A 21,101-nucleotide genomic window follows, 5' to 3' on the forward strand; every position below is an offset into this window, starting at 1 on the left:
ATTGTGTATAACCTTTTTGAAAATACAGTTACATTTGGAGACTGCCATCTCAGTTGCCTCCAGAGATCCTCAAGTTTATTACATCATGGTGGCACAATAAATACTACATTTATACTGCCCAGTCCATCCTGTACCCACGTTCTATGAAGCTCCAGAATTTCTAATACTGAAAAGCTAACCACTTCTGTCTAGTTATTCAACACTTAATCAAATCTCTTGCTACAGCAAATTAGAAAAAAACAAAACAAAACTTAAGAAATCCGGCCCAAATGCACCATGTCGCATGAGAGGAAACTTGTATCCTCTATCATAAAATTTTCTCGTCAATCAAATATTGTTTGAAAAACGAGTCATAACCTACTTACCTGGACAAGAGGATACTGATAGTCCATGCAATATACACCATACATAGCAGAGGGAGAGACTCCAGATCTGGACCGCACAGAAAGCACCTCAATTTTTTTTCTAGTTTTATGTGTCCTGTCAAGGGAACTAAAAGCACCCTCAAAAAAAAAAAAAAATCCTTGCCTCTCTTTCCCCGTCTACACAGGCAGGCGTGCTGGCTCAGCCGGTAAAGTCAGAGTTTAGTTCAGAGCAAAAGGATTCAGCAGTACATATAGGAGATGCTCAAAGAAAAGCAAAACATTCCAACTAAAGACAGCACTAGGGATTGGTTTTTAACTGACAACTCCACTAGAAGGGCAAGAGGCAGAAGACGACAACCAGAGAATAGACCTCTGGCTTCTTAAAGCAGCAAACAACGCCAGAAACACAAGGCATCCAAAGCTGAAGTAACGTAACGTCCCAGGCTCTGTGTCAAAGGGAATGCTCCCAACCTAGGGCATTGGAGGCAAATGGGACTGTATTATTTTTCTAGCCCTCCCTTGGGCAGGAATGCGCATGTGCGTGCGCGCACACACACACACACACACACACACACACACACACACACACACACACACACACACACACACACACTCTTCCTTCTCACTGTCTCCGGTGGAGACAGGTGTTAGGATTAACAGCATGAAGCCCAGCCAGAGAAAGAACTGGCAGAAAAAGCCGCACTGATACATGCAGTAAAGGGCCCTTTCATGACACTGTATGTTTCTGTATCATTTAACACACAGCTCCCTCCTGCTTTATTTAACAGGAGCAAGGACAGCTGGCAGGAGTCAGCTAGAAAAGAGGAAGGTGGCCCCAACTCTGAGCAACATGAGTCCACTGGAGGCCTGCAAATATGTGGGGTGTGCTCTCAGCTGTTCCAGTCAAACTTGGAGGGATTAACTGTGGCTGCCTGTGAAGAGGTGGGGGTGGAGAGGTTGCTACCGAGAAGCAGTTGCTTTTCTCCTTTTAGGAAGCGGCTTTCTCTACCCCACCATTGTTTGCACACACATGTGCATACATATTTCTGTAACCGATATTAAAAGCAGTAACAGATAGAGACAGGTGTGAGGTTAGCTGACAGTCAGCCCACAGCAAGCTGGGGCTGGCTTCATCTACAATCAGAACTAAGTAGTCCTTAGAAAATAACACGCCATGTACAAAAGGTGAGAATAAATCAACTGCTGTAGAGACACAGGCAAAACAGTTCCTCTTTAAACATCCTTTACTTGGGACAAACTTTTAAAGATTCAAAATGATAACTCTAAGTTTGTTTCAGTGTGAGAGAGAACTCCTAATCTACTGAGGCAGAGTCAGTACTGCTAGGACAGCCTTCATGGGGTTAGTGAGGTAAGTGAGGGCCTGTGCTGGTATGGACGCTCCCAACCAAACCAGTGCAGCTTTCTTCTACAGCCATCGAAGCTAAGTGCAAGGGTATCCAGGAGAAACTTTTCTTTAAGGTTCAAATTGGCAATGACATATCTAGAGATGGTCTTCCAGATACAACATGTACCTTAAATCAATCAGTCTGCAAGGACCATACAAAATACTACAATACCTCTAGCCTGCCAGCACTGATTTCCATTTATTAAATAAACCAATTTAATAGTATTTAAACAGTTGGGTGCGATGGAATATGTTTGTAAACCCCGGCTACTGAAAACTAGAGACAAGGAGATCAGAGTTCAAGGCCAGCATGGCGTAAGACAGCAAAATCACCCAATTCCATACCAAAAGGCAGTTGTTTACATCTACTCTACAGAAGGTGCTATGTTAAGTACTAGAGAAACTATAAGAGCAGTCTGGTATTTCAAAGTACTTCAAAGGTACAGGTGAAGTCAGAGGTGAAATACTGCCATAGTGCAAATTTAAGAAGCACTATGAGCAATCTACCACACCCGGGCCACCGTTGTTAACATGTGCTCTCTCTCATCAGACACTTGTCAGTGCTCCCTATCGCTAAATTCTTGCTTCTAACTAACACTTGGTTCGCCAACTCTGAAAGACGTTCACTAGAGGCTCCTAACATCTTACAGTTGCCTGGCCACATCTTAAAGTTTATTGTGTACATTTTAATTGTCCCCTCTGAAGCTAATAAATAACAGAAAGGGGGTGGAGGAAGGTCTCAGTGGTAAGCGGTTACCTAGCATGCAGAAGGTCCTAGGTTCTATCCTAAGGTAGTAGGAGAAGGTATGGGAGGCAGGGGCAGGTCTCTGCAATAACTCTTTTTTTTTTTTCTTTTCTTTTTTTCGGAGCTGGGGACTGAACCCAGGGCCTTGCACTCGCTAGGCAAGCGCTCTACCACTGAGCTAAATCCCCAACCTGCAATAACTCTTAAATCAAAGAATTCTATATGACTTAACCTCACTCTGTGTTGTTTAGAGCAACACTGTATCACCGGGCACACAGGCACGTGTCAATCAGCTCCTTAAGTCACTGTTAATCTTCCGAGATTCTGCACTGGTGGTGGAGCAGTGAGCATAGCTGCTCAGTAACTAAGATCTCTCTTGATGTGAAGACTTGAAAGTGATAATGGGACCACACTAATAAACTGTCTGACAAACCTAAAGCTTCATCAGTCGTCCAGTTTGATGCTGATGGAAGATGAAATACTAGGGTGGTATTCATCAGACAACAGAAGAAGCCTGGAGTGGTGGCACATGCCTTTAATGCCAGCATTTGGGAGGCAGAGGCAGTCTGGTCTACATAGAGAAACCATGCCTTGAAAAACAAAAACACAACAAAAGCTAACCAACCAACCAACCAACCAACCAAACAAACAAACAAACAAACAAAAAACTCCCAACAAAGTAACTCCCCCCCAATAAAACCCCCAAACAAAGCCAAACTAAAACAGATAACAACCAAGGGAGGAAGAGTGGAAATGGGTAGAAACACTCAGAGAGAAGACAAAGAGCTGTAAACAGAATCTTAAGGAATCCTAACTTCTAGAGAGCAGACGTCCGAGATGAAGTGGGGCCCCAGAGTCCTCACAAGAACCCAAACACAGAAAGCATCTGCTACTTTTCTGCACCTTACAATCCTTACTGATGCCACTAGCAACATGCAAAGGCTGAAGAGAAAGACTCAGAAATGTGACTGCACTACCAGAAAGCAGGTCTGCTTCCCAGTGCTGGCCTGTGACACTGGCACTAGGTGGGTCAAAATAAAAAGTAGAAACCACACCAGCATTTAAATCTCACCAAAACTTTCTGCCTTGAACCCAGGTGGGAAGCACAGGGCAGGCAATGGCACAATCAGAGATCCACCCTTGTCCTTCCAGCAAACTTGTCACACAACAGGTTCTTTCTTCTCCTCCTCCTGCCCCGTAAGGACCATCTGCTGAGTATAAGGGCACTTTCTGTGTGATCCTGGGAATACTTGTATTAGATCCTTTGCTTAAGGTCAAGACCCATTCTCAAAATTACTGATATAAGTAGTTGGTATAAATCATTGCTACAAGTTTCTGCCATCAAGGCTGAGCCATTCCCACCCCAGCTCCCTCCAGCCAAGACAAATTACAATCCCTTTCAAACCAAGAGTTCAGACAAACCCTTCCTTTATTCACTTGTCCTTCCAGGTATTTTGATCACAGTAAGAAGAAGAGGGTAAGACCCATCCGTATTTTCTTCATCCAGTCAGTATTCACTCCCAACAGCACAGCATCCCACGTGGTGTAAGTATGAAGGCTCCCAAAAGAGTTGAAGGGGAGAAAAAGTAAGGGACACTGGATCACATGTGATGAATGCCACATCTAGTTGAAGACAGCTGGGATAAAGTCAAACACATCAGTTAACCTGCTGTTCTCTACTGTCACCCCCTCATTTTCCGGGGTGACGAAGATGAGGAACAGTCCATGACAATCATTAACTAAGTGGAGAGGGCTTACCAAGTTTGGTAGCTAAAATGGGAAGAATAAGGGATTGCGGGGAGGGCAGCATTCTAAGTGAACAGACACACTGTGTGAGCAAAGCTGTACTCAGTGCCCACAGAAGAGCAGATAAATAGCACAGAGCCAAAGCATGTGCCACTGACTGCAGACGAGTTCTGTTGGTCTAGCGTGAGATGCCTGAGCTTTCTGCATCAAGAGAAAGGCTTGAAAGGATGCCTACCAGAACAGAGTGCAATAAATGGTAGAAACGTGCCTTTGCATGACACATAGATAAAAACGGGGGTAGTAACAAAACTGGCATACGGAACACAGCATTTTGTTCAGGAATGAAAGGCAGGGCCAGTCAACTGTAAGCCAAGTTGACAGCCCTTTTCTTGGGTGTTGTCGTTCTAAATTGGTGTAGTCTGAGAATCCCTAATCTGAAACTATGAAATTGAAAACCTTTGGTCACTGATACTGACTCAAAAAGTTTCTTTAGGGAAGAGAAAGTTTATTTGGCTCACCATTATAGATTAGAATCCATCATGGGGGAGGGGAGGGGGAGTCAAGGCAGCAAAACCTGAAGCGTCTAGTCACATCCACAATCAAAAGCATAAAGATAATAAATGTATATGTACGGTACTCAGCTCCCTTTCTCCATTCTTACACAATCTAGGGCCCAACCCTAGGGATTGAGCCGCCCATAACAGGCAAGACTTTACAATTCAATGAATATCATCAAGACAATCCCCACAGACATGTGCACAGGCAAACCTATTTAGACAATCCCTCACGGAAAATTTTATCCTCGTCAATTCTAGATTGTGTTAAGTTGATAATTTAAAAGTATTCTATCTCAAGATCATGTGCCCTGAGACTGCAGGGTAGGGATGGAGAGGTGACTCAGAGGTTAAGAGCACTGGCTGTTCTTTCAGAGGTCCTGAGTTTGATTCCCACATGTTTGCAAGTCCAGTTCCAGGGGATTCAATGCCCTCTTCTGACCTCTGCAAGTACAATGCGCAAACACTCATAGGCAAAGCACCTAGACGTATAAAATTAAAATCAAAGAAAATAAATGAGCAGATTAGAGAAATTAATAGATTAGAGAAATTAAGAAGGATGCTTACTGTGCAGCTCTTGGTAGGAAGTCTTCTACTGGATACCACAGAAATATGGCCATGAAAGACTGTACCCATGTGGTTTCAGATGCATACCAACTGGACTAGAGATCACTTATATTACTTTATCAAAGAGAAACTCCACATTTTGTCTGTGTCCTGAAACTCTGTGGAAGGCTTATTTAAAGGTTACAGACTAATCTGGTAGAACAAATTCCAAAGCAGTCCAGTATGTAGAGTAGTTTATGATCATTGCTAACTGCTTTTAGCTGGGTTTAAATTAAGAATCGGGGTAACATGTAGAGCATGAGGATTTTTAAAGTTTGTAGTTTGACCAACAAAAGAGTCTGCATAAAGTTAAGATCTCAGAAAGTATGTCTGAGGAAGAGATAGAAAACAAAGCTGGCACCAGAGAACAGGAAACGCCTCAGAGGCGTCTCCCCACCTCAAAAGTATAAAGGTGCACCTTATTTGAGAGGATGGCCTCCTTGAGAAGAGAGAGCCGTGGAGGCGCCCTGTTTACACAGGACAGCCTAAGAAATGTTTCCCAAATCCAGACATCTAGGCATTTAGAAATTTCAGTACTTTGGTTCTGGAATTCTAACTACTACTCAAGCTGGTAGGAGTTTTGCTGTCATGTGTGTGATACTGGCTTGGCAGGTATGTAGAAAGAGTTCTGGGGTCATAAAGTCCTCTATCAAGATTATAACAGAAAGCCGGGGGTGGGGGCACTAAATGTGTGACAGGGTTGGCGTCTCCATAGGACTCCAGCCCCTAAGAGGATGGTATATGAAGCTATGAGAGGGAAGGAGTAGATATAATGGAGTCCCACAAGATAAAAGATGACTAGGAATATGAAATCCTTCCCAAAGGAAAAAGCAGTTAAGGATAGCCAGCCCAAGAGAGGAGTCTTGAGGTAGCCATGCTGACGGGACAGGGTTGCCTGCCTTTCTGATCTTGTATCACAAAAAGCACATGGCCAAGATGCCAGGCAGAGGCTACAGGATTCAATGTTCATCCTCCCGACAGAGTCTTGATTCTGTCTAATCTTTTCTTGTTACTGTCTTATTCCTCCCTTTTAGAATAGGATGGTACTGTGCACCAGTGCCTCTCTGAGGAAACAGACCAGAGGAGTGTGTCCTTGTAACTGTGTCTTATCCCTGCACCCCATCTCCCTCTCATCCCCTACAACGTGGACTGCTTTATTCCCGTACTAGCTCTCTACCATAGCTTTCTACCTCTCACAGGCCAGAAGCAACGGAGCCAAGGGCCGTGGACTGAAACCTCTGGCACTGTAAGCGAAAATAAGCCTTTCTTCCTCTTCAAGTTATTCTAAGTATTCCAAATCCTTGGTGCTTCCATGGTAATTTTACAATAGGCTTGTTGATGTCTATAAAAGTGTGGCTGGCATTCTGATTGAGATCACACCCAATGATCTCGTTTGAGTTGACTTCCTATCCCAAGCACAGAGTCATTGCACAGCACATTTCTCCCACTGTCCTGAGCTACCCATGTCTTCTATACAGGCAGGGATTAGAATTAACTTCCCTCTGGACATCATGATACAGACCACTTTCCTCAGACTACTAGACTCTATAATATTCAGATCCCTACAGGAATGAGTATACTGATGTGGGGGTGGGGGTGAGGAACAGAGATCCAGAAACACATCTAGAGGTATAAAGACAATTTGGCGATAAAAAAGTATCAGAATATCTGGAACTGGACATCAGCACAATCACACGTGGTAACAATGAACTGATGTACACACTTGTACTATACACAAAATTGACCACAAGCCTAAAACACAAAACATGAAAGTATAAACTTCAGGAGTAAAATTCCTTGAACTAAGCAAGACTTTAGAGCTATGACATAGTCTGTGGGTGTTGCTCAGTGCATGTTTAACATGGTCCAGGCCCAAGGTTTGATCTCTAACACCACACAGGTTAAAAACAAGCCTTAAAAGAACAAACCAGGTGCTAGAGAGATGGCTCAGCAGTTAGGAGCACTGACTGCTCTTCCAGAGGTCCTGAGTTCAATTCCCAGCAACCACATGGTGGCTCACAACCATCTGTAACGGGGGATCCGATGCCTTCTTCTGGTGTGTCCGAAGACAGCTACAGTGTATTTATACATACATAAAATAAATAAATTTAAAAAAAAAGAACAAACCAACAAATCAGACTACACTAAAAACTTTTCCTCACCAATGGACACTGTGAGAGGAAAACAAGCCACAATTTAAAGGTACCATTTCTTTCTTTCTTTTTTATTTTATTTATATGAGCACACTGTAGCTGTCAGACACACCAGAAAAGGGCATTAGATCCCATTACAGATGGTTGTGAGCCACCGTACTGGGAATTGAACTCAGGACCTCTGGAAGAACAGTCAGTGCTCTTAACTGCTGAGCCATCTCACTAGCCCAAAAGGTACCACTTCTATGTATTTGATAAAGGGCTTTGTCTTAGGGTTTTACTGCTGTGAACAAACACCATAGCCAAGGCAACTCTTATAAAGGCCAACATTTAATTATGGCTGGCTTATAGATTCAGAATTTCAGCCCATTAATATCAAGGTACGAGCCAGGCAGGTGTGGTACAGGAAGAGCTCAGAGTTCTACATCTTGTCCTAAAGGCAAACAAGAGAAGACTGGCTTCCAGGCAGCTAGGACAAGAGTCTTAAAGCCCACACCCATAGTGCACACTTCCTTCAACAAGACCACACCTCCTAATAGTGTCATTCCCTGGGCCAAGCATATTCAAACCACCACAGGCTTAAAAACAAAATACATTTTTAAAAAGTTGTACAACTGATCTAGAGTCAGTACTTAGTAACTTCTTAAAATATCACATATACCTTTCATAAAGCCTACCCAGTCTACTTGCTAGTATTAATAATTTACCCAAGGGAAATGGGAACTATATTCATATACACACCTGTACAAGAACCCTAGGGTGCAAACGCAAACACCCACCAGGGGACAAAGCTTAGCAACTGCCGCAATCACGAGTGAACACCATGGCTCAGCAGCAGAAATGAATGCCTTTAGTGTGTACACGATGAACCTCGAAATCATGGTGCCAGGGACAAGAAGCCCGGTAACAGGGCTTTTTACTGTATGACTACATTTTTGTCAAATTCTAAAAGTGTGAACTGATCTACAGTGGTGGAAACCAAATCACTGCTCAGTTGCTAGTGTCCTTGGCAGGGAAGTCATGAAGAATCACATGATCAACACATGAAGAATCTTCTGAAGATCTGTAATCTGTTATCTCAGGTGTGACTTCATGGGTGTGCATCTCTCAAAACTTAACGAACTGTGACTCTGCCGTATACCACTTACTGTGCATCAATTATATCTCAGCACAACTGTCAATAGAAGACTTAATTCTCACCCTCCTCAGTGCTTAGGTTTTAGGAGGTCAGTTATCTGCTTTTAGGGTTGGCAAAGGGAAATAGGAAAGCATCAACCTGTCCTCTTGGAATGAGATAGAGGATATGGTGGAAATTAGGGGAAAATGTCAAATGTAAGCAGAGGAGAAAAGACAGGCTGCTCTGGAAGTTACTAATTACCAAGGCTGTGTCACTGGCAGACCCCTCCCTTTGCACTTGCACATGACCTTTTCATTCTGTTGTACACACTTCCTGTTACCCCGATCCTGGGAAGAGGGGTAGTCTATCTTTCTTCCTCGAGTGTCCCCGACCCACACTCAGCAGAATTCCTGAATGGTCTACCCCGGAGTGTGTGCTGGAGACTGGGGCTGTGAGGCCAGACTAGATGGAGTCAAATAGTAAAGCCAGGCTCTCATCCTTATGTTTGTAAGGCACCATCTCTGCCTCTGATTCTTCCTCTGGAAGAAGAAGAAGAACCTCACATAAGCACAAACAAGCCCAGCACACAGCGATGAGCCCCAGCATCATCTCTGACAATTTAGGAAGGAGGGAATATTACCTTCATGGGACTTTAGAGGAAAACAGGACTTTTTATGCCTCGTATTTACCTGTAGTACCAAATAAATTAGAAGCACCCCCTTGAGTCCACTATAAAGAGTTAACAGAAAGAGGGACTGTAAGGTGTTGGAAGTGTGGCTGCCTCTTCCCAGACTGCATTCATCACTTTGCACCCTACGGTGCATATGCACAGTCAGACACCAGGGCAGCTCTCAGTACCACTGAGAGAGGGGCAGGGCTGACAGCAGCAGCAGAGCAGTGTGGGAACCCATAGGTTGGCACCAGCCCCTTGCTCTATTCAGACCTGTAATCTCTTCTGACTTTGATTTAATGCAGCAATTACTGGTAATGTGGTTTGAAGGAGATAAATGCCCAGTGTAGCTGTCTGTCGCTTACTCTGCTCATGATGCAAGAACATTTTTAAATTAAAATTCCCTTTATGATAAAGGAGCTGCTCCAGTGAACGTTTCTGTGCAGGCCTGATACAGAGCATCCCCAAAGAGGATTAGAAACTAACACCCTCCCCCATACAATTACCCATACCTAAAGGAGGTCCTTTAACCCTAAGTTTTTCCTCATTTATATAATTAGAATCTTCTTTCTGCTTTTTAAAATCATAATGTCAGCATTAGAGAATCCACTAAAGACTCAGCTCTCTCTCTTTTTTTTTTTTAACCTTAATTTCCTTTTAAATAAACAAGCAAAGTAAACATTCATACCGAGATGCCTAAATGACACTGTAGGCAGGTAAGTAGCTTGGCCTGTCACTCTAACTCTTGGGAGGAACACAAGCTAAAGACTAGCTACCTTGTGAGATACTGTCTTTAAAAGGGGATAGGGGAAATGACTCAATTCATTGAAAAATAAATAAAGGCTCTCTTGCCTCCCACCCAGGCAATTTGCTTATGGCATGCTTTGTATATATGGAAATCTTAAGTCCTAAGATTATTATAAGATATCCTTAACCCTTAAATCATGTAAGAACTAAGAATATCCGCTAGGGTTTTTCTACCTACAACATTCCTGCTGGAAACCGCATACTAGGTTCTGTGGGTCAAGGCACCTGCCACCAAGCCTGCCCTGAGGCGCATCCCCCAGATCCACAAGTGGAAACCATCTCCTGCACATTGTTCTCTGACCTCCACCCAGGTACTGTGGCAGCCTGCTCCCAATTAAAGGAAAAAAAAAAAAAAACCCTGCATAATGGGGACATGCTAGTTAATCAGACACTGATGTACTCTATAATAACCAGAGTACAAACCACCCAGGACCTGGGGGCCTGCACCACGGAGCACACTCAGTAGCTCTTGAGCCAGTCATAGCACTGCTGACTCAATTATGAAACTTCCTACCTCCCAAATAATAATAACTGTAGCTGCTTAAAATTTGTCATTTTGCTCGCTGGGGTGGACAATAATAATATCCTTTGGAAAAGAAAGAGAAAAAAAATGAACTAGAGAGCATAAGGTTCCATTTAGTTATAGTCTGCAAAGTGAGTACCAAAGCCCCAAGACTAAATGTGTATTTTTGCTTCCTAACATACTCAATACAATTTTAGCATGAAGTCAAAAGTCAAGAACTGGTTTTCTGTTCCATCACAGGAGAATTGTATCACATATATAATTAATTCAACTAGTATTTCTCACTAAGAGCCTCTAAATTTACACACACACGCACGCACGCACGCACGCACGCACGCACTCGCCCTTCAGCAAAGTACCATATGCCTTCTTAGGAAATCCAAGATTAAGATTAGAGTCCCTCTCTAGAAACTTGACAAGACCTACTTTGATTCTAGGTGTACGGATATAAAACTGACGTCATGCTTACAATAGCAATGCTAATATGGAGACCTGTGAAGGGTTCTGTAGCTCTTCATGAGAAAGCTTGAGTTCTCTTTCAAAGACAAAAAGAGGGACAATGTGGCTGTCTTAGAAAAACAGTTGTATACACCCCCCCACATGCATGCATACATTATGTGCACACAGACACAACACACTTGCATATACACACCCACACACACCCATGCATGTACTAGCCCTTTGGGAAAATAGCCTGGCATAATTAATAAGATTAAAGGGGACTTAGGATAAATAAGATGAGAAAGTCTGATCCTTACAGGATTAAACCCCAAATCCTAGCATGAATCCAATGATTTTGAAGATCAACACCATGTAACAGGATTAAATCAATAGCTTCTTTTGTTTTTACAATGCAAACAATCACAGTTGGCACATTCAGGCCTGCTGCATCTCCTCCTGGGTTAGGAGAACTGAGGGCTGGACAGGGGATTCTGCTGTGGCGAAGCCTGCTAATGAGCGTACTTCAGGGTCCAAAACTCCTTCTTATTTCCAAAGTCCAAAAGTCTAGAACGAAATTTCTTTTTCATTCTCCATTTTTGTGAGGTGGTAGGGGAGAGATTATTCATTCAACAACAAATGTGAGTTGAACCAATGCAGACACTGTGTGACTATCTAAAATATAAACTCAGAAACAGCACCCTAGCACCTAGATCGTAGCCCTGAGTGTTTTAAGTAAAGGCTATGGGTCTGTATTTGGTTTCTAAATGTACCAGTGTTCTGATTGTTACTTGTTGTTTGTTTTGAGACAGGCTCCCTCTATACAGACCAGGCTGTCCTTGAACTCAGAGATCCATCTGCTTACCTCTGCTTCTCAAGTACTGAGCACTAAGAGGCAAGATGTGTCTGGCTGGGGCTAAACCTAAACTCTTAAAGGACTCAAAGGGTTCTGGTACTTCCATGCCCCGAAGGCTGGAGGAGCCGTGAGCCTCTGCGAGGACCGTGCTCTCTGTACAGAAGGTAGCAGTGGCTCACTTGATGGCATATCCATGAGCAACAACATGCAGGACAATGGGTGTCAGTGGGTGTGGCAGACCTGTCCCACTGAAAGCAGGGCTTCACTGCTCTTTACATCTCACTCGGGATGAAAAGTAGCCACTCAAGTTCGGATGGGACCAGGCTGTCAAACTTGCTGCCAATCAAAAGCGAACAACAAAAGTTTCTGTAGAATATCCTAGGGAAGGCAACATGACGGTCTTCTGACGATGTGTAAGTGGATAAACGGGTATTTGCTGAATATGTTTATGATTTTTCAGTGTTTAAAAAAAACATACGGGGTTGGGGATTTAGCTCAGTGGTAGAGCGCTTGCCTAGGAAGCGCAAGGCCCTGGGTTCGGTCCCCAGCTCCAAAAAAAAGAACAAAAAAAAAAAAAAAGAACAAAAAAAAAAAAAAACAAAAACAAAAACAAAAACAAACAAACAAAAAACCAAACACATACAAAGGTTACTGAATGATACTGTGTGTTCCCTTTATTTCTCTTGGAACATTTGTGTCACGAAGTTGGCCTCTGTACTCATCTGCTTGTGAGTTAATTCCAAACATTACTTATTTCTCTTGGAATATCTACATGTTAATTTATGTACCTTTCTGTTTGGCAGTATTCAATTAGCAAAGAAAACTACTGACTTCTGCTTCCAGGAAGAAGGTGCATCCACAGTTTTCAGTGTGTGTGTGTGTGTGTGTGCGCGCGCGTGCGTGCGCGCGCACGCTGTGGGCATAGACGAAGTGTTGCCTTGCTAACAAAAGGGCAGTAAGCAAAGCCCAAGACTTCTGAAATGCAGCCAAACTGCTCCACCTAACAAGCAGATGCTAGGTGCTATGCCTCAGCCTCTCTCTCACCATGCACCAGAGGGTGTCTGCTGAGGTGTCACAGACATTTATCCTGGAGACGTTATTAAGAAGGATGGGAGTGGGACAGAAAATATCCACGATGAGGACAAGGGAGACACCAGAAACATGACCCATAAGTGAAGAATAAACTGATCTGTATCACAACTAAATGTTTTTGTTCTGCAACATGAAACAAGAAAATTGACAAAATGAAATAAAGTATTTGTGGACCATAGATCTGAAACTATATAAGAACTGTCAAGATTCGGGCTGGACAGATGGTTCAGTGGTTAAGAGCACTGACTGCTCTTCCAGAGGTCATGAGTTCAATTCCCAGCAACCACATGGTGGCTCACAACCATCTGTAATGAGATCTGGTGCCCTCTTCTGGTGTGTCTGAAGACAGCTACAGTGTACTTATATATAATAAATAAATAAATCTTTTTCAAAAAAAAAAAAGAATATTAAAAAAAAAAAAGAACTGTGAAGATTCAACAATGGGTATCATCTGATTAGTGTGGACAATGACATCTCACCAAAAATACATAGTCCGTTAAACAGAAATGGAGGTGGGCTCGCCATCTTTAGCCAACATGGAAATGTCCATTAAAACTATAGCACCGACCAGAAAGGCTTAAAAAGAGCAAGGATACCAAATGTGGAACCTGGGTCAATGGAAGCACTCGTATACCACTGCTGAATAGAAAACAGTACTGGGGCTTTGGAAACACCTCAGATATTTCCTCTAAAAGAAAGAAAATCATTAAATTACCACATGATCCAACAACTTCACTCTTAACATCTACCCAGAGAATAAAAGCTTATAGTCACACAAAAACCTATGTACAAAAGTTTGTAATACCATTATTCACAGCAGACGAGGAGAGAAAGGGGTGGGGAAGAAACAGGAGACAGAGAGAACAGAAACAAAGATGTGTACTACTATGCGACCACTTAAAAAACTGGTACACTATGCCATGGAAGGGCCACCGAGTGATAAAGACAAACAAGTGATTGACACCTGCAACACCTCAAAACTCTTCAGAGTCTCCCCTGAGTTTAAAAATTCAGTCCCAGAAAGAACTCTATTATCTCTCATTGGCACAGCATGGAAATTGCACCCAGCAGGAAAAAGGCTGCTGAAATGAACAAAAGATTCGGGACAAGGCACGTCACTCAAGCAGAGCAGAGGGCGTGGCTGCAGATGAGCAACCAGAGGAGTCTACGATGATAAAGTCTGTGTCTCAAAGGCATCACTGCCAGGGTCCTGATGCTGGAGACACAGGAGAGGTGGGGCCCACAGGAGCTCTCTGTACTTTGGGAAACTGTACAGAATTTATAATTATTTGAAATAAAGGTTCACCAAGGGGTGGGGGAAATGACTTAGCTAGTAAAGTGCCTGTAAGCAGGAAGACTTGGGTGACAATACCAAGAGCTATCCGACAGTGGCTCCTGTCGGTGAGACTGCACTGAAAAAGAAAGGTGGTCCTTGGAGCTCACAGCTCAGCTAGCCTAGGTCACCCAACAAGTTCCATGCTCATTGCAAGACCCTGTCTCAAAAATGTGGTAGAGTGATCAAGGAAGGCACCCAATGTTTGTCTATGGCTTCTACAAGCACTTATGCAGCCTGTGCACACACGCACACCACACATGCACACAAAGTTCAATTACAGGAAAAGTCTGTCATTGCTAAGAACACTGTTGGAAGAAAGTATTTGAAGACCATATATCTGCCACTTTATGTCTATTTTAAAAAAAACAGATTAAAAGCCACCCAGCCCTAATTAGACTATAGTCTATCAGTCTGATGACAGTTAATGTCTGATTCACATGCTAATAAAATTAAGGAGCTGGACTCTTTTTAGATATAGAATTATTGGGAACCTTCAAGACACTCTGCACAGATACAATTTAAAGTTCAGTTTCAGGTGATTTTTAAAAGATGTAAAAACAAATAAGACAAAGGATAAAGAAAAATCCTTTTGGGCCAATGGGTATATTCATAATCTTGAATACAATGGGCCATGAGTATTTACCCTTATCAAAACTTCATCAACACGATACTTCAAGCATGGTCAACGGATTATCTCAGAACAAAACATTTAATAAAAAAATTATTTAGCACTGAGATCAAGAATAAGTTGAGTATACCTGTCTGCACTTTTATGTTTCATGTCGCCCAAAACTTCACAAATGGTCTTTATGACGTGTTTCTATGGAGCTAACAAAACATTCTATGAAATCTAAACTACATTCTTTGTGTTCGCTGGCTATACAATTATACAAACATATCAGTATGCAGATCCCATAAGAACCCTTTGGTTTACTGTTCATTTTTGATATTTGTCAAATAATGGCAATCCAAAAACTGAAAATAATCCAACTTTCAGGTGCCTGTTGAGAATTTTTAGAATCTTATAAAGTCCTCAGATTATGGAGGCTGAAGCAACAAACACCCAGAATCACAGGAGCTGCAAATCTGACAGCCCTCTGGTCCCAAGCCTGCATAAACAGCTTGTCAACGGGATCTTTTACAGCCTTCCTAAGGGTGCCTGAACTCAGGTGGCTTCCTCCACTGCTACGTTTCATTATATATTTAATTAAAAGTCTTTGAAAAGTATTTTGAAGGAAAAAATATAGGTATGCTGCCAACTAATCATCAGAATTTCAGAGTTTTAACTATGTCTCTGGCAGTTGGGAGAGATGGCTCAGTGGTTAAGAGCACTTACTGATAGTATAGCTTTTGAGGGCCTGAGTTGGGTTCTCAAACCCATTCCACGTAGCTCACATTACCTGAACTTCCAGGTAATACATACCTATATGCAGCTGTGTGACACAACTAAAAATAATACTTTTCTTAAAACTTTTGTTTAGGATTAGGAATATGACTCAGTGGCAAAGCACTTACCTAGTATGTGCCAGGCCCTGGCTTTCACCCATAGCACACACTCTGTGTGCAGTTTGTTACTAGCTTAAAGGCAAAATCCTACTATCAGAAGACTCCCTTTCAGAGTGATCATTTCATCAAAGACAACATAACGCTTGAGTTAACTGGTTTTGAGCTGTTGGGACAGAATCTCACTTAGCCACTTGGATGGACCAGAGCTTCCTACACAAACCAGGCTGAACACCTAAGTGCTGGGACTAAAGATATGTGTCACTACGCCTAGCTCCAACCAGTTTTTTAAAACTGAATTTTAAATTATCTAAAAAATTAAAACTAAAAGGAGAATTTAAGATAGAGGGGTTCTGGTTAAAATTTAGGACCAAGAGTAAGATGCAGCATTTTCCTAAAGAGTCTTCGTTAATTCCACAGTGCTTGTTATTCTCATTTGAGACAGTGTTGGGAAAAGATCTACCACTGAGCCTTGTCAAAAACTGTTACAGGGCTGGAGAGATGGCTCAGTAGTCAAGAGCACTTACTGCTCTTCCAAAGGACCTGGGTTCAATTCCCAGCACCCACATGGCAGTTCACAACTGTCTGTAATCCCAAAATCTGACACCCTGACAAGTGTGTGTGTGTGTGTGTGTGTGTGTGTGTGTGTGTGTGTGTGTGTGTGTATGTGTATGTAATTCCGGGGCATGATAGCAAACACCTTTAATTTCATTGCTCAGAAGGCAGAGACAGAGACAGAGGTAGACAGATCTCAGTGAGCTAGAGTCTTGCCTGGGCTACATAGTACTGACATAGTACTGAGTTCCAGGACAGCCAGAGGTGCATGGTGAAACCATGTCTCAAAAAACAACAACAATAAAAACAAAACAATAAACAACCACCTCAACCCTGTTACTCACTATTCCAAACTAAACAATGCATGAAAACCCTTCCTTTAATTTTGAAATATTTATGGAGGCAGCAAGGAATAATTTCCATTTGCTCTTCAGGAACTAGCCTATGATTTATTTGTCTTGGCTATACACAGATGTAGCTACCCCATATTGTTCCTGTCACCCCAGCCTACTTGTCTTAGCAGGGTGGGACACATCCCATCTTCACTAGAATGCACAGAAGCAGCTCTGTGATGACCAGCACCTCAACCACCCAGCACTACAACAGTGGCTCAGAGTAGGTCTGCACGATGCGTGCACTAAGTAAGAGAAAATAAATGGTATCTGAAGCCCACTGGACGGAGAAGCTGAGTCTCTGGTGTTCAAGCTCATAAGCCTACAGTGTACCTAAGCGTCCGACCTCACAGCCGCCTCTGCAATCTCATCTTACATCTACACTACCAAGCCGGGGGTGGGGGTGGGGATTCCTCCAATGGGAAGCTCTGGAGCACTGAGCTATGCTCCTAGTGCTCTGGTGTCACAGCCAAGTTGGTGTCCTTGGAGTTGGAGTCCTTGGAGTTGGAGCCATTGTGTTTGCTACTGTTCTGTTTACTTGTAGTTTCCTTTTCCCTCCCTTTCTACAGCAAGGTAAGTCATTAAGAAAACTGACAGTGAAGTCTGTACTGCGGATGGTCCTCGAAGCTCCTTAGTCTATCCATTAGAGAACACGTCTTATACTGACTAAACAGATTTGAAAAGAAGGTAAATTCCTCAAACCCTGCCACGAGTAGTCCCCATGCACACAGACCGTTCTGTTCTGAGCGTATCTGTATGCCAAGCAATGCTGATCATCTTTTAGCCTGCAAATACTTCCTGGGCTACCAGGATTGCTGTATTTTCACTAAATCTAGGCAAAATGACTTAAGAATTTGTGACTTTAAAAGAATTGGGGACTCTACATGTGATCCCCTAAAACCAGGGAGGACACTGAAATGTATAGCACATTCTGAGGACCTTTCCATCCAGAGCTTTCATTGAATGTCAAGACCACAAATATAGCTTAAAAACCAATAGACCAGGGAATTAACAAGCTTGTAATTCCTTATTCAAGGACACATTCTGTTCAAACATTCTTTTTATTTTATTTTTTTGAGACAGCTATGGCTGTCCTGGAACTCACTACTTAGACCAAGTTGGCCTTGAAGTCACAGAATCCATCTTATACCCCCTGGGTGCAGGGATTAAAGGGGGGCATCAAACGCTATATTTTTAATTTGCCATACACTGAGTAGTAATTCTAGTTTGGTTAACTCTTCCAAAGTCTGCTTCCTAGTCCTACCATTCCCAATGGCTCCCTTTGATAAAAAAGCTTCTAGTCTCATTTAGAACAGTTGCCTCTGTTCACATTAATTATTAATGGCTAGGCCCAAGATCTAAACCCTAGCCTTCTTTCAAGGTAGGGACAAACTGGGGAGACACACTCCAACTGCCAGTGTCTAATCAGAGACACCCCTACCAAGATGCTCCCCACCCCCAGAGAGCTGGGTGGCTAACAGTTTGAACTAATCTGGCTTGCGATCTCCATGTGAAAATGTGGGTTAGGGCTGCATCACCCCTGGGCCACGCCTATATTTTGTGTTACCCCATATCTTGGAGTCAAAACAAGTTCTAATGACATGTTTCTACTGCAGACTTACCAAAATTGAAATTCTTTTAGTCTGAGAAAATGAAAGCCTCTAAACCAGTGTTTCTTAGCCACACTGAAAGGCCTCGTTTCATAATACCCACTTCATCTTCTGAGACTTCCAGCGGCCTACAACAGCACGTACCAGCTATTTTCTGACTGTGACCTGCAGGTTTAAACCTCTTCTTACAGGCAGGGTTTCACTCTGTATATCTGGCTGACCTTGAATTCAGAGATCTGCCCGCCTCAGCATTTACGTTAAAAGAATGTGCCACCATTTCCCCTTCATTTCTGAACTGTAGAATAGGAGTGTCACCTTCAAGATTCTGGTCTCCATGACCCTCTCGTTCCGTTCTGGGACCTTGGTTCTAAACATACAATAGGTTGGTGTGGCAAGGTGCAGAACAGTAGCCCATATGAAGAGTCAGGCTACCAGAAAACAGCTGCTGGGCTACATGAGAAACAACCGCGTGGAAGAGGCTAGTCATAGCCCAGCTGGGTAATAAACAAGCTTTTGTTAGCAGGATATTATTTAAGTGAGCAATCGCTGCCTGCCAGGAGTGACACTGTGGTCTCAGGGGCTGCCCCTATGCCACTGACTAGAGATTAGTGATAACAGGACATGTTCACGCTACGGCAGGCATTTTAGAATCATGTCTGTGACTCTAATAATAAAGACACTTTCAACAAACAACAATAAAAAACAGCAAAGAAAAAAGAACATCCAAGGACTTTTAGGTTAACTGAACTGTGCTGAAAACATTAGGACCTCGCTGTGAATATCAGTTATTTTGTGAGAAGACGTCCGCCAGTGTAGGTAGGATACAAAGCCAGATTCACAGAGCATATGTCTTTTTCTATAAAGGTAAAAAACAAAACAAAATGAAACAAAAAAAAAAACAAAAAAAACTTTCTCATTCCTCCCTCAAAGCAGTGGGGTATTATTTAGATTCTGACATCTAGTGATTTAAGTTCTAGGGCTTGTTTAGTGATAGCATGCAAGAATTAACAAATTGTATTTAACTTTATGTGCAAAACTGAGTTTTTTTTGTTTGTTTGTTTGTTTTTTTTTTTTTTTGGTTCTTTTTTTTCCGGAGCTGGGGACCGAACCCAGGGCCTTGCGCTTCCTCGGCAAGCGCACTACCACTGAGCTAAATCCCCAACCCACAAAACTGAGTTTTAAATATGAATCTAGTGCACTTACCAATACTTTGACACAACTATACAGAACATAAAATTTAAAAAAAAAAAAGCTCAATGTTTTTAACCCTTTCAATGCTAAGGGACAACATTACTAGGCATCCTTTATTGCTTCCATACTTTTGAAACTGCTCCTGTTAAAGGCTTACACATTCTTACTTCACGGAGCTGGCTTCCCTCCAAAGTCTCCTGGAGGAGCTGGCACGTTGGCTGCCGCCCTTGAAAGAGATTCCAAAAGGTCAGTAAATTCAATTGTGATAATTACCTGGGGGCAGTGGATGAATAAAGGAGAACAGCTTGGGCAGTGAACAGTTTCTAAGGCCACACTCCAAAATATAACTGGCTTTCTCCGAATACTGTGTACTAGGTAGCCAGGGTAGAAAAACAAAAGACGTGAACACCAGAGATGGTAAAAGCAGGCAACTGTACGAGTCCAGAAGGGAAAGTGCTCTTCCCACCGAGAGTGGCTTCTAACTGCAACAGGAACAGGAAAGATGAGACTGTGGGGCGAGAGTTGTGAGAGCGAAATAAATGCTAGTCAAAGGAGAAACTGAAGACAGACAGGTCTTCCACAGAGAGAAGCTAAGATCCAAATGTGCAAGTCTTATGGATCAAGCTAGCCTCATCTGGGCTGTTCCTTCTTTAAAAAGTTCAGTATGTGTGGTAGGTGGTGCCTATGAGGCCTCAGCCCTACCCAGAGAATTCCCGGTAACTGAGGAATGCTGAGAGCAGGAGAAACAGTCTTTCCCAGGGAAGAAAACACCAATTGGTCAGCCCTGAAAACATACATACATACATACATACATACACACACACACACACGGTCTACAAACAGAGCATGTTATAGTTATGTACTATTTATATATTTATGTTCTTAAGACTATAGATACGGGCTAGAGAGATGGCTCAATGGTAAGGAGCACTGACTGCTCTTCCAGAGGTCCTGAGTTCAATTCCCAGCAACCACATGGTGGCTCACAACCATCTGTAATGAGATCTGATGCCCTCTTCTGGTGTGTCTGAAGACAGCGACAGTGTACTCATATGCCTTAAATAAATAAATAAATAAATAAATAAATAAATAAATAAATAAATAAATAAATAAATCTTTTAAAAAAAAAAAAGCTACAGATACACACCCACATATGTATGCAAAAGTAATGAAAATAAGAGACCATGAATTTGAAAGAGAACAAGGAGGGGCATATGGGAAGATTTGGAGAGAGAAAAGGGGGAAATGGTGTAATTCTCAAAAAGAAGGAGGAGGAGGAAGGAGGAAAGAAGAAGAGGAAGAGGAAGAAGAGGAGAAAAAAGAAGAGGAGGAAGAGGAGGAAGAGGAATAAGATGAGGGAGGAGGAAGAAGAGGAAAAGGAGGAGGAGGAAGGAGGAAGAAGAAGAGGATGAGGAGGAAGAGGAGGAGGAGGATGAA

The 21,101-nt window shown here is 42.6% G+C and overlaps 1 protein-coding gene across 40 annotated transcripts in view; it reads right to left on the reverse strand.

Annotated features, from left to right (window-relative positions):
• The window catches only part of Rbfox2 (RNA binding fox-1 homolog 2), a 243,580-nt gene that overhangs the window by 86,604 nt on the left and 135,875 nt on the right, over nucleotides 1-21,101 (reverse strand). Inside the window, 1 exon segment of one of the 40 annotated variants that reach the window (NM_001414968.1) lies at nucleotides 366-859. Within the exon segment in view, the coding sequence (NP_001401897.1) occupies nucleotides 366-410 (45 nt within the window). The 5' untranslated portion in view covers nucleotides 411-859. 40 annotated transcript variants of the gene reach the window in all.

Source organism: Rattus norvegicus, chromosome 7 (assembly GCF_021556685.1).
Source record: "Rattus norvegicus strain SHRSP/BbbUtx chromosome 7, alternate assembly SHRSP_T2T, whole genome shotgun sequence".
NCBI classification, from domain to species: Eukaryota; Metazoa; Chordata; class Mammalia; order Rodentia; family Muridae; genus Rattus; species Rattus norvegicus.